The 13,578-nt window shown below is 45.7% G+C and overlaps 1 protein-coding gene and 1 long non-coding RNA gene across 2 annotated transcripts; one reads left to right on the top strand and one right to left on the bottom strand.

The window, feature by feature from the left end:
* Window positions 1–618: 618 nt before the first annotated feature.
* Window positions 619–2,517, bottom strand: LOC121065518. Its single transcript, XR_005817124.1, has 2 exons — window positions 2,315–2,517; window positions 619–987 (listed from the first exon to the last, which is right to left on the bottom strand). It is a non-coding gene; the product is annotated as an uncharacterized LOC121065518 (long non-coding RNA).
* A 77-nt stretch (window positions 2,518–2,594) lies between these two features.
* Window positions 2,595–5,635, top strand: RPL14 (ribosomal protein L14). Its single transcript, XM_040548377.1, has 6 exons — window positions 2,595–2,724; window positions 2,965–3,066; window positions 3,672–3,766; window positions 4,407–4,506; window positions 4,857–4,910; window positions 5,446–5,635. Exons 1-6 carry the CDS (start codon window positions 2,635–2,637, stop codon window positions 5,530–5,532), a joined length of 528 nt encoding a protein of 175 aa, XP_040404311.1. The 5' UTR covers window positions 2,595–2,634; the 3' UTR covers window positions 5,533–5,635.
* The last annotated feature ends 7,943 nt before the right edge of the window (window positions 5,636–13,578 follow it).

Here is a 13,578-nt window from a genome sequence, read left to right as displayed (position 1 = left end):
TTTTAGGGCTTACTTCAGGTTCACTGACATAATGTAGATCTGAAAGGTTGTGTGCCAAAGAGAAGAGGCACTTCTCAGTTATCATTGGCAGTAGATCAAGACACAAATTGATTACAAAAAGAATCCTCAGGCATTGGGAGTAGGGAGAGGAATGTGTAACGTGAAGCAAAACTTCAACTATGGAGAAGCATAAAAAATTTAATCCACCAGAAGAAACCTGTGAGAGAGGAAATACCAGAGGACATTTCTGAAGGCGGGGAAAAGTGAGAAACTTCTCATAAAGCAACATGCAAACGTGGCAAAAGAAAGCAGTAACTTGTAGTGCATGGCATAATTCAGTATTGATGAAGGAGGAGAAAAGCAGTTAAGAGAACAGAAAAAGAAAACCACTGAGTGCGATAATCAATTATACCCCAATTTAGGGAGTTCTTATTCTATTTTTTTATTATTATTATTCAATTATTTCAGTAACAAATTATATTTAGTTGAATGGCAATGAAGACAATGTATCACAAATAGTGCTTGTCTGTACTTTATGTTTTTCTTCTGTGTAATAAGGAGGGCAGTATCTACAGCTACTTGCTCAACAAAATTTGTGTAGGCCAACTGTATGTTTTAAAAAGTGTATTCATGGGAGAAAATGTTTTTAAGCTTAATCTTTAAGTTATGTTCTTATGCTTCATTTTTACTTGCACAAAGCCCTGCTTTCCTTTAGCGATTACAGTCCAACGCGATACCCAGGAGGTTGCACTGATCCTGAGGGAGCTTCAGCACTTTGTGATTTTTCATTCCACTGCATTCATGCTCTTGAATTGTTTTCATTGCTTGGTGTTCAGGCACAGCCCAAGTTTGGTGCTTTCTGTGATGCCTCTTCCAGCCCCGTTTGTGATCCTAACAGATGCAGGAATGCATGCACGCAGCTTAGAGTTACGTAGAGCAGATACAGCCGTCACGTACTCAACAAGTCATCAATGCATTTGAGTCTCTCTGCAATAAAACGAGCAGAGGTCATTAAAAAGAGCAAGGCTTTAGGTAACCTCCCTTCCTTCCACTTACTAAATCCCTGTGAGTTTTGTTGCATCAAATGAGGGAGAGGAGAGGTATTTTTCCAGATCATGGCAGAACAGAAGAATCCAAAAGCCATTATCTACTGCCTTGACCCAGAGCAAAAATAACGGGATTAATACAGGTATTAATGTATTACTATCATAAAGCACACAGTAAAATATTGTTGTAATGGTATTCTGGATGGGACTTTCAAGAATACCTGATGGAGTTAAGTGCTCTTTAATGTTTTTATGATCAGTTCCCCAGGCACTTGCATAATAAATACATCAATTAAGTGCATTTTTTTTACCTGCTCTATTGTATTGTGGAAACAAAATCATATACACAATAAACACTACACTTCCTACAGCTCAATCGGGATATTTATTTCCACTGATGACAGAAGACCTGTCGGAATGAAGGTCAGACAGACTTTCCATCGGTGCTCTGCCGTACGTTGTGCTTACGTTTCTCTGTTCTGAAAACTCTCCTTACAGCACGTTTCGGCCAAGATCTGTGGGATGCTCTCAGGCTGGTCACGCCTCAAGACACCTCTCCACCTCGTTCACCACATCCACAGCACTGCTTCAACGCCGTCAAGCTGGGGAAGACCCGTTCTGCGGGATCGCAGAGAGCGCGCCCTGTGTTTTCACTCTCTAGGAAATGTAGTTTATGTGGCAATAGGTGCGGAGCAATAAAGGGCAGCCCAGCGCCTGTCTCTGGGGGTGCCGAGGTCTGAGAAGAAAACAAATGTGTCCTGGCAGCACGATTGTGCATCTGTGGCACCAGCTTGGCCAAGATGCCTTTGGCCATGCGCAGTAGGAAGTGGTTCACTTAGCATCACAGGGCAGGTGCTTCCATTTTGTGTGAGGAGTTGTGCGTGTTCCTCTGTACCTCGGTGGATATAATGCAGCCGCTGAAATGCTCCTTTTATTTATATACTTATTTACTGAAAAGCAGTAACTTTGCCACCAGGTGCCATTAAGCTGAAGCATAGTGCTGCTTTTACCCTAGGAGTTTGTTCTGAACACGCACTCCTACCTACAAGTTCATTTTGCATTTTTCTATCGTGCCTACAGTACTGCAGCGTGTACCACCAAGCCGTTCTTCCAAATTCGGGTTCAGTTCTGCACTATGATACGAAAACATACACAATTTTGGTATTTTTTTTTCAGTCTGTGTCCTCATCAGAGCACTCTGCCTTCCGAAGAGCAGGGCAATTTTAACCAGTGGCGTTGGGGGGCACGTTCCATCCTGCTCTGCCAACCTTCTCTGGAGCTCACCCACAAGATACCAGCCTCTGCCAGAGCACGAGTCCTTGGATTTGCTGCGTCCCTCCAGTATTATTCTGCCATCGGAGCAGTCCCTCAAGCGGGCTGAACCCCAAGCGCCTCGCTGGTATACACAAGGCGGTGGCGCGGCCCCAATCCCCCGCGCCGCCACGCGCTGGCGCGCCGGCGCCACCTTAGCCACGCCCCAGTGCATTATCCGCAAGCCCCCCTTGGCCACGCCCCCTGTTCCATTAGCCACGCCCCCCTCCGCCACGCGTTCCCTTCCCCCCAGCGGGCGGGAAGGCGCCCCGCGCGCATGCGCAGTAGCGCCTCGGTTGGGAGGGGGGAGGCGGCTTCCGACGGCGCTGAGCCCTCCTCTTCCTTTCTGCCCGCGGCCGCCATCATGGTACGGGCGGGCGGCGGCGGGGCCCGGCCCGGGGGGCGGTGAGCACGGGGTCTCCCCGCGCCTCAGCCGCCGGCCCGCGGCCGCTCTGGGGGCTCCGGGGCCGGGGGAGGCCGGGTGGGGGCGGGGGCCGGGGCCGGGGCCGGGGCCGGGCCCGTGAGGGAAGGGGCGGCCGGGGAGGGGTGAGGGGGGGGTCTCGGTGCGCGGTGACTGACGGCTGGCGCCTACCCCCCCCCCCCCCAGGTGTTCAAGCGCTTCGTGGAGATCGGCAGGGTGGCCTTCGTCGCCTTCGGGCCGCACGCCGGCAAGCTGGTGGCCATCGTGGATGTCATCGACCAGAACAGGGTGAGCGGGGGGGGGGGGCCTCGGCGTGCTGCCGGAACGCTGCCCGTGCGCTGGGGGCTGTGGGGAGGTCGGAAAGGGAAGAGTTTCTGAAAAAGTTTGTCAAGGAAATAAGCAATTGGCAAAAATACAAGCTTTAATAGCTCTTACTGTATATGAAACTTCAATGAACACGTGTTTTCACTGGCAAACTGAACCCCTCCCTGTATCGCTCCTGAGAACACGTGGCTGAGTAATGTCCATTGGGGCGTAAAGCTTAAAAATGCACAGAATCACCTAGGTTGGAAGAGGCCTCTAAGATCACCAAATCCAACCTCTGACCTAACGCTAACAAGTCCTCCACTAAACCATATCACTAAGCTCTACATCTAAACGTCTTTTAAAGACCTCCAGGGATGGCGACTCAACCACTTCCCTGGGCAGCCCATTCCAATGCCTAACAACCCTTTCAGTAAAGAAGTTCTTCCTAAGTGGCACTTCTGTGTGCTGAAAGTAAATGTATGGACCCGGAGGTTCTTTTCACGTGATGAAAAGGTCTCTTGATCCTGGAAAAGCTGAAAAAAATATGAATTATGAGATTAAAACCAACTGTTTTCTTGTTCTTCCAGGCCCTGGTCGATGGCCCCTGCAGTGGTGTCAGGAGGCAGGCTATGCCTTTCAAGTGCATGCAGCTGACTGACTTCGTGATCAAGTTCCCGCACAGGTGTGTTTGCACTATTTGGCCTATGTGAAACGTGCTCTCACTTTATGCCTGAATTACATGATCTGATAAAGAGCATTTGTACATCATTAAATCAATGCTCTAGCATGTATGCAGTTAAAATTGGGCAGACTGCATTAGGACAGTTGAGTATGTTTAAGTTTTTATTTTTGCTGCTGGCTAATAACTGAAGGGAAGGAAACAGCAGACTGGCCTAGGCAACTTGCAGGTAGGTATGGGCTGCATGCAGTGGGGGAAGCAGTTGCAGTAATACTGGGCAGCTTTGCTTTTGCTGCTGTTCAGGTTGCCTTCAGATATTAAGTAAGTTGACTCTCAGCAGGGCCACTCTAGGTACTATCTAAATTTGTAATTTAGAAACAAAAAAAAAAAAGTTGCCTCTCTGATTCAGAAGCATTGCTGGGAGTGTTAATATGCCTCTTGAAATCACTTATACACTTAGTTCTAGCAAAGCCTTTACGTAACAAGATGTTAATCAGGCCACAGAGACGCATGTGGCATTGGCTTAAACTGAGCATCTGAAGGAATGTAGAAGGATGATCTTGGATGAAATTTAATGGACTAGCATTTAGAGAGTCTTTTTTGGAAAGACCGTGAATATAACCCTGTGACTGTTCTAATGCAGTGCTCGTCAGAAGTTTGTGCGACGTGCCTGGGAGAAGGAAAATATAAACGAAAAATGGGCAGCGACAAGATGGGCAAAGAAGATTGAAGCCAGGGAAAAGGTACAGATTTTGACTGGATGAGTAATGTACTTTGTACTGCTTCTGCTCATGAAAATTAGGTGCAATGTAATAACCTATGTATTTTCTGTTGCTAAGACTAAAAATAGTTAAGGTGTAGATTAAAATCTCTATCAGCTTTAACTTCTTGTAGTTTTACTGTAAAAGTTTGTTTTGTTCAGTAATTACAACTTTTAGTTTCGCATCCTCACTTCCCAGTGAAGGCCTGTAGTGAACTACTTGTAGGTGTGTAGCTAGACCTCATTTGCAGATGATCGGAGTTACTTGTGGAATGTTTTGAAATTCTGAGTTTTATAACTTACACGTTTTTTTGTTTTTTTTTTTCCAAACAGAAAGCCAAAATGACCGACTTTGATCGTTACAAGGTTATGAAAGCGAAGAAAATGGTAAGTGTTTGAGTGTGGTTTCCTTACAGGGTTTCTGCTTGTAAGCTTCACTTTAGAGTCATACACAGATGTTAGTAGCCTTGCTTTTATAGTTGGTTGACACGAAGTATGTGAGTGCCTTGAATTTTGATGCCTCTGGCCACCAATTCAGTCATTGATCAAAGCTGAGTTCACATGATCTGTGCGTCATTCTTCCCAGTTACAGCTGAGGAAGGAGATGAAATAGAATATTCTTGATTGGCCACAGATAATATTTTGTTCTGTAACAATCTCCTTACACATGGGATGTTGGGATGCCCAAGTTTCCAGCCAGACTGATGTTCGCCACTTGGTAGAACAGTTTTAGGTGGGATTTGACGTTTTAGATGTAATGCATGGTAAATCTGTTGACTTAACTAAAACGTAATCAGGTTAGCAAAGGGGGATTATCAGAAAGGGCAGAACCTGAAAGATTAGAATTGAAATTAATGAATGATGCTTTTGAACTGTTACAGTTTTCATTTTGATTAATAGTAATTTTTGTTTGTTTTTACAGAGAAACAGGATCATTAAGCATGAAATTAAGAAGCTCCAGAAGAAGACTTCTAAAAAAGTCAAGAAGACAGAGAAGAAACAGAAATAAAATGAACTTCTAGTTATGTTTTACTTTGTGTCTATGTTCTGATTATTCAGAAATAACAAATGGATCTAAATTGCAAACATAAGTTCATTTTGCTCCTGACCAAGAACTGTTGTCTGTCTCGTTTATTGATGTCCCAAGGGTTGGGGTCATGGTTTCTCTGAAACACACAGGGATGTTTTTGTCACGTCATGTTGACCATACAGACTATGCTCAGTACTCCATACCCGATATTGTTTGAAATATTTGTGTACTTTGTTATTCAAAGTAGTTCAGGTCCTCAGACATTTTAAAGCGGTCTGCTATTAAATGGTACGGAATGAACAAAATTACCAGCACAGTCCTTGATGTGAAAAATGATCCATTAAACCATTTTTTTTATAACTTCAGGCCAATTGAAAATATATCTTCTGGTTAGAATGCAGGTATGCCAGTGTTTGGGAGACTGACAAATTGCTGTTGAAATGCTCTTCTTAACTACTTAAAAAAACATACCCCACAACCAAAAACTTTCTGTAAGCAGTTACCTGGGATACTTCCATACCCCAGAAGTCTAAAAGCATACAGTTGTACTGTAAGTGCAGGTATAATAATGAGGTGTATTAACAAGACTGAAATTGGTGACTTCCTTTACCATGCTTGCTTTTCAGAATGTTTGAAGTTGATAGCTTACATCAATAGCTTATACCTGACCCTAATTACAGTTCCTTAAACTATGCAGCATATAATTACTACTTTTTAATCAAAACCAATAAGCAAAAAGGGGTGTGACCTAAAAATTAATCAATTTGAAACACTGTAATAATGGGTTTAGTCTTCACACTTTAAAAAGTCTATATCTCTAAATGTCAGCATCCGTTTCTTCCATATGTTTCCTTGTGTGCAATTTGTTGACAGGATGCACTTTCTTCATGTTGAATGAAGAAATGGTAGTCTGAGATCTCTTGTAGCTGAAAAGCAAATTATTTTTACTGTCATAAAATTGAAAAGGGAAAATATTAAAATGAAGGTTCTAAGACCTATATGCTTATGTTATCAAATACATCAGTGTATTTAACAATATATGAACATGAGCATATGCTTCTAAAAATGTATGCCTCAAAGTAGTTATGTGCCTAGTGTTGCTTATTTAAGTCAAAATTGGGCATCTGCTTGCTCAAGCACTTTATGTTGTCTTGAGCTATTTATATGCTTTGGAAATTGAGTTCAAGCACATGGTTGATAATGAATGGCTATAACTAAGGAAGAGAAGCCTAACAAATGATGCAAATTGAGATTAAAATTGAGATTGATTGCTGTGTTCAAGCACCTGGAGATTTTGAGTTACATTGGATTTCAAAGTGATTAAATCCACCTACTCTGAAACTCAAACTTCAAATTAATTTGAAAGGCATATCAGTCATAATGAATTCACAAGTGATTTTTCTATAATCCTTGCCCGTTTTGGAAGTGCTTGCTTTCAAAGAATTTGTCCATTGTGTCCATTCCCCCCTATACCACTTGGCAGCTACTGAGGAACTTGAAACCTTTCCATGATGCTGAGGGTGCTGTAACCTGCCACGTTACCTGGTAGCTGTCACGGTTCTGAGCAGGAACCTCACCGTTTGCCCAGGGACAGCTGTACCTGAACGCAGGTATGAATTCTGTGTGCCATGAATGTGTGATGCTGGCTAAATTTTTATGAGTCCTTTACTAGAGTACGAATGAGCACATGACGTGCTCGTTCATCTTCCAGGCAGGGCTGAGTGCCAGTGGGTGATTGTTTCTGCCCTAACACCACACGACAGAAGGGGATGTGCTGGGGGACAGTGATATTAAAGCACTGAGGGAGCTTTACATGCCTTGGAAGACACTTGGTTCTGTAACAGCATGACTCTCCTCAATTGCTTCTGTGGAAACATCTTTTTTTACTCTTAGGAGGAAAGGGGGCCAGAGAAACAAGAGAATATACCAGTCTTTGGTAACTACGCTGTGTTTCTGAGAGTGTGCTGTGCATCAGCAGCAAGTGGTGGTCCTCACAAGTCAACGAAACCTTTCTGAAACTTTTTGTGGCTTTGCATCATGTCATTAGTCTACCTACTTTCCAAACAGTGGGTGCTGTGCGCCTGTGCTGGTTTGTCTGGTTTTTATTTTTTATTTTTTTAAAGATACTTGGATATAGAAAAAATGCAAAGTATAATTCTGTTTCTAATGCTTACCACATGATGGCAATGTTAGCTCTTCACTACATTATTCCTAAGCCTTACACGAACCAGACAACTGCTGCCCTTCAGTGAGGGAAAACTGCCAAACAGAGGTGATGGCACAAATATTTGAGAACAATGGGTTTGCTTATCTGTATCTTAATTTTACGTTTATAGTTGACTAAGATGTAGTTTGCCTGTCAGGATATACTTCTTTAATTTACTTCGTGGATCTGAATGTAAAGAAACAGGATCTGCTGTTCAGAAACAGCTGAAGGTGAAGTCCTGATGTTTATTTTCTTACCTGATTTCACATAGAGCATGTATGGGACTTGCTGGGGGCAGAGAGGGGAATATACTCTGCCCCAGTTTCCTCCTGAGATCAGCAGGTAAATTTTCCTAAACTGATATCAACAGTAGGAAAAAAACAGTTTTTTTTTTTTTTTCCTGCAAAGTCTGGGCAATGTGAGCAATTATAGGGGCAGGACTGGGACCCTTAGCATAACCTATGGCTAAAAGGTGTAAAAGCTACTGCTGCTTCTGTGAACCAGCTGCAGTTCTGGGCTGAGTGATTTGCTGGTTATGCAGATATCTTAGAAAAAGAAAAAGAAACAACAAACAAACAAAAAACACCCTATATTTTTTATATTATTCTTTTCTAAACATCTTGCTCCTGTGCTTGGTATCTGAATGCATTTCAGTTTTATTTGAGATGAAATGCACCTGGAAGAGGGATCTCTGGATTTACGGAACTTCCTTTTCAAGTGCTAGTGTTCAAACTGACCTCCAGTCAAGGTTTGCTTAGACGCGTTGACCATTACATTTTCAAATTATTTGATCTCGCAATTACCTATATCTTAATCTTTGTCTGGAGAAATTGGGGGCATCCTGCTGAAATTCCAGCCTTCACCTTGGGTGAGTCAGAAGTTTGCTCTGGAGGATGAGGGGAGCTCACCTCACTTACAGCGATCGTAAGCCAGCCTGAGCGGTCTTTGTAAGTCTCAAATCTTTGTAGCACTCTCTCTTCCCTTCCCCAAAAGCTTTCAAGCCATTACGTGCATAGGAGTTAAAGTCTCCCATCTGCAGGCAGCTGTTTGTGCTGACTACCAGCCCAACAATTCTGCCTTTGCCACCAGCACAGAGCCACTTCTCCCTCCATGAGGAGCGCTGACCTAGTTCTCCTTACAGAGGAAGGCCTTTTTAACAGGTCCCATGGTACAAAGGTGCTTTTTGGGACATTTTGTCTTGTTCTGGGAGCGTTGCTACATGCGCGTGGCAAGGAGAGGCCTGGCCTGCTGGTGGTGGCCCTCGTGCTCGTGGGTAGCGTGCTGGGCCCCACACAGCTGGTGGGGGTTGTATGGCCAGATCTCACCGGGGGCTCTGCTCTGATGGGAAGGTGGATGCTGTGGAAAAGTAGCAGTGTTCATATTTAAACAGCACGAAAGGAGAGCAGCTTTGAGATCGCCTGGAGATTTACCTGAAGACACCCAGCGGGAGGGCACAACATCTGAGTACTTTTCACAATAACTCAGCAGCCAAGACTTCCTAGAGCCACTGTTTGAACCTCGTGTTTACAAAAGCCATCAAACAAAAGAAGCAATGAAAAAAAAAAAAAAAAGAAAAAAGAAGCGAAAGAGCTTGCTAGCTGTATTACTGCAGTTCAGATGCTGCATGAAGGTGATCTAAAGAAAGGATGGGAAATAGGCTTGTGGGCTTTTTCCTTTCCTTCCTCCTTCTCTTCCTCCCTGGAGCCCCTGAATAACTTTAAATTATTATTTTTTTCCCTTTGGTTGTTTATCTTTTATTTTTACTGCTTATCTCATTCACATTGAACATGTGAGCCTTAGCTCATCCTGAAAGTCTCCGTGGATAATGAAAAAAATCAGAGAGTTTATGGCATAATGAAGCAAATTAAGCCTGACTAGCTGAAAGTGGCATCATTTTTTGCTCTGGTTGCTCGAAGCATTTTTCAAGGTCTGGGGGGAGGCTGGCAAGCTGCTGCTCTTTGCAGGGCATGCAGGTCCTCATCCCAGATGTGAGCAGGCTGCCTTGGCTCCCCGCCACCTGAACGTGACCTTGGAAGAGAAGATGTGTTTGCTCAGCGGCGGTGTCTGGCATCTGCTGACAATGCCACATTTCTGCTTTAGTGGGAAGCAGGTATTAGGGCACACAGGAGAGAAAACAGGAGATTGTGGGGCTTGATGTAGTTCTCCACCCCATAGCTTCCTGAGAAGTGGGGCGCAGTGGTGTGGGCCTCTGGCTCCCCTCACTCTCCCCGGTCCTTCATGTCCATGGGGTGGTTTCAGCTTGCTCTTCAGAAGACAAAGGTGTCCATAAATCGGCTGACAGGCAGGAATGACAGCCTGGTTGTGGCTGCACTAACCTTTCACACTGGCACTGAACTCTACTAGACTTTGCCAGCAGCCCCATTGGGAACATCAGCTGTGCTCAACCAGCGGCACATCTAACCCCAGCCTGGCGCCCCGAGAGTACCAGAAGGAGATGCTGTAAAGGGAGTGGACATGAGTTTGGACCTTCCTTTTCCAGCTCCCCAGCACCTACAACAGCAGGAAAAGGGGTGCTAGAAGATGCCCCCTGCCCATTCACTTCAATATCTCTTTCAGACTCATTTGGGACTCATTTTGACTCAAAGCCTGGGAGAAGTTTGGCTCCAGGGCTATTGCTTTGTGTCATTAGGAGAGCAGCACTAATACAAAAGAAAGAGGAAGGAGAGATGCTTCCCCCCAGTGAGTGGGGGAAGACAAATTTCCTCCCGGACTCCAGAGGCAACCAGCCCTGAAACATGGGACAAACCAAGCCTTCTCTCTTCAAGATCCCATCCTCCTGCCCTACATTTCTCTGTAGAGGTGCAGCAGAATAATCCCTCCCTCTCCTATCTGGACGCTTCCAGAACTTCATGCCTCTGATTATTAGAAACTTTCTAATTACCAACCTAAATTTATTCATGACCAATTTATAACCAGGAAGCTTCACTCCCTCCTTCTGCCACCGCAGGGCTGTCAGGAAAGATTCATGAGCCCATATGTTGGCCAGGCCCCGTGTTCAGCAGACTTGAGGATGAAATGCTGCTGCGGTGCTTGGTGTCTCCCTGTGTTAACGCAGGAGTTTGCGTCCGTCCTGCCCTCACAGCAACAGAGCACTTTGCCTAGCACAAAGGTATGTAAATGGCCAATGTAGTGTCTTTGTGGACCCAAATCAAGCATATGCCAGTAAGTTCCTTCCAGGAAAAGAAACAGATTGCTTCTGTCTCATTTTCTCTCTCTCTTTTTTTTTTTTTCTCTCTCTTTTTTTTTTTTTTGGTGGTGGTGGTGGAAATGTTCTTACATCAATGAGTGTCCATTTGTTTCCTCATTTCTGTCCCACCCCCCAGATGAGAGCCGGAGCTTTGCTGGGAGGCTGTGAGTGATGCTCCCGGTGGATGCCCTGCAGGCCTGGGGCAGCAGTGCAGGGGTGAGAGGTGAGTTTTCCACCTCTGGCAAGCTCCTGGAGGGTCTCAGTCGCATCTGCTGCAGGAGGCACCCAAGGCATGACCCAGGAACATCACCTCAGGCAGCTCACGAGGCCAAGGCAATTAGACAAGCAGCTCTCCAGACCACTGATGCTAATTCCTAGCCAAATAATTTTGTAGCCCAAATAATATGAGCACTGATCTTGATCTCAGGATCTTTATTTTATATTTATTTTTTTTCCTGGGGAGCTACACGCAGCTTCCAGCACAGCTCTGGAGCCTTTAAAAACATTTCCCCAGCCCGCCTGCGTCTTTTCCTGCTTCCCTTTTGTGGATGTGTGAGCACAGCTAGACGAGGTCTTCACCAGGAAGGAACAAGGTGCTGAGAGCATAGCCGTGGCCAGCTAGCGTAGGCTGGAGGTCGGGCAGGCTCGTCGCCTTCCCGGCAAGCCCAAGGCATCTGCTCCGGCAGAGCACATTTGGGTGTCTCCAAGGCAACGTCTCCGCACCATATGCCGGTTGGGTTTTGAGGATTGCAGCATTTAGAGCTTTACATACCAGATGAGGAAGTTGCTCAACGGCAGATCTCAAGATGTTTCTAGGGAGACATTGGTGATCAAGATTTTTTTTACACCGTTCATCAGACCTCCAATATTGTTAAACAGTGATCAAGTTGAGGGTACGCGCTCAGACACACACAGGTTTATTTGCTAGTGAAGTCTGCAGATGGTGCGGGGCCAGAGGGACAGTAAATAATGGAGAGAGATCCGAATCCCTTGGTTGAAATGGTCACAGTCCACGAAAAGTGGTGTTTCTGATTCATCTGAGAGCTGGGCTTTACGTCCGAACTGTCGTCTGAAAACAAAAATTGCACTGCTGGCAAAGTGGCAAGACCTGTTTGGTGCTGAAGTGTTCCTGTGCCGGCGTGTTTTGCCTCAAGCACACCTGAACAGAGGGTGGTTTAACACACATTCGAGGCAAAACTCTGGCCCGTGTGAGATGGCTGTGAGGCAGCTGGGGAAGGCAATGGGCATTCAAGTTTTTTTGTTTGTTTGTTTGGTTGGTTGGTTGGTTTTTTTTCTTTTCAAGCATTCAAGCTTTTCACCCTCACCCTCAGAAAACTGCAGCATGTCCATATTCCCTGGGGAAGGTGCGAGCAGGCGTTTGTGGCCCCAGAGAGCTGCTTTAGCACAGGGATTGCACATTGATCCTGAGGAATCCTGCAGGCACCGCGTGGTGGGGCAGCTCAGGTTATTAAGCTGTGGGGATGATTTCCAGTGATAAGGTGATAGTGAAGCAGCTTGGTCCTGGGCACAGCCTCTGTGCACGCACTTTCCCACCTGAGAAATCAAAAAATGGAAAGAAAACCCTAATTCAATTGAACCTTTACAGTACCTGTCTCACAAAAACAAGGCCACGGTCTGAAAAAAAATGCAGCATTCCCATCCCTTATCTAAAATGCAAACTGGAGGAATGAGCAATCACCTCTGGAGGCCTGAATAACTCCTCGTACCTCCCTCCGTGTGCTCGCGTTTGAGTCATGACAGCAGCCGGGATACAAAAGGTGCCTGTGGGAGGCACAGAGCCCCTGCGCCCGGGGCACGTGCAGTTTCTCTGCAGGTGTTGCTGTGGTCTCTGGCATCTGAAATGCTGTTTATTAAGGTATTCTCTCACACTTCAGGGTGCGGCACCCTGCCTTTTGCCTTGAGTCAGGCAAACTGTGACAAAAGCACCTGGCAGCATTAATGTGCCCTCATTATCTGGTCGGGGGTGTGCGGTTTCTTCAGCGTATTTGTGAAAATGCAGCTTGCTCTGTAAGTGACCCGGGTGGGCTCACTGCCATGCGAGCAATGCAGACGATCTGAGAGAGAAGGCTCTGCTCCCACACGTAACAAGTTCACAGAAATCACCCACCTCCTGCATTTTTCCTACACAAGGGACCTGGGTCTTGTTTCCTCTAGAGACGGCGGCTGGGGATGTGGCACATGGGGAAGCGTCATGCTCGGAAAACAGATGCAGACCTCGATTTGGCGACTCATCTGCTTCTGGGTATCTTTTGGCTCTGCACATCCCCACTGCCAGCCCCAGTGCCACAGCTGGGAGCAGCAGCCCAGCTCTCTCCCCTGTCTGCTTCGTCCTTATACCCTTAACTTGCCAGTTCTGTCACAGCACCTGCAAGCGACGGCTGAAATATCAGGGCCTCCTTAGTGAGGTGTCAAGGCCCATTACCAGAAGATATAGGAGAGAGCAGGGGAAAAAGGAGAAGTCCGAAGGCTTTCTGAGCAGCTCATTTGTAGTCAGTGGTTGACAGGCAGTGATTTATCTGGGTAGGGTCTGGGCCTCAGAAATCCATTCAAGCTTATAATTACCTTGGTGCATCTGGAAAGTCGTCCTCAC

This window comes from Cygnus olor, chromosome 2, assembly GCF_009769625.2.
Source record: "Cygnus olor isolate bCygOlo1 chromosome 2, bCygOlo1.pri.v2, whole genome shotgun sequence".
Lineage (NCBI taxonomy): Eukaryota > Metazoa > Chordata > Aves > Anseriformes > Anatidae > Cygnus > Cygnus olor.
Note: the sequence above shows the minus strand (reverse complement) of the source record. Positions and strands in the feature narration are given on the sequence as shown.

Coding starts and splice junctions, on each gene's coding strand:
- RPL14 (XM_040548377.1), top strand. CDS start 2,635: ATGCGCAGTAGCGCCTCGGTTGGGAGGGGGGAGGCGGCTTCCGACGGC. Junction 2,725..2,964: donor TGCCCGCGGCCGCCATCATG/GTACGGGCGGGC, acceptor CCCCCCCCCCAG/GTGTTCAAGCGCTTCGTGGA. Junction 4,911..5,445: donor TTATGAAAGCGAAGAAAATG/GTAAGTGTTTGA, acceptor TTGTTTTTACAG/AGAAACAGGATCATTAAGCA.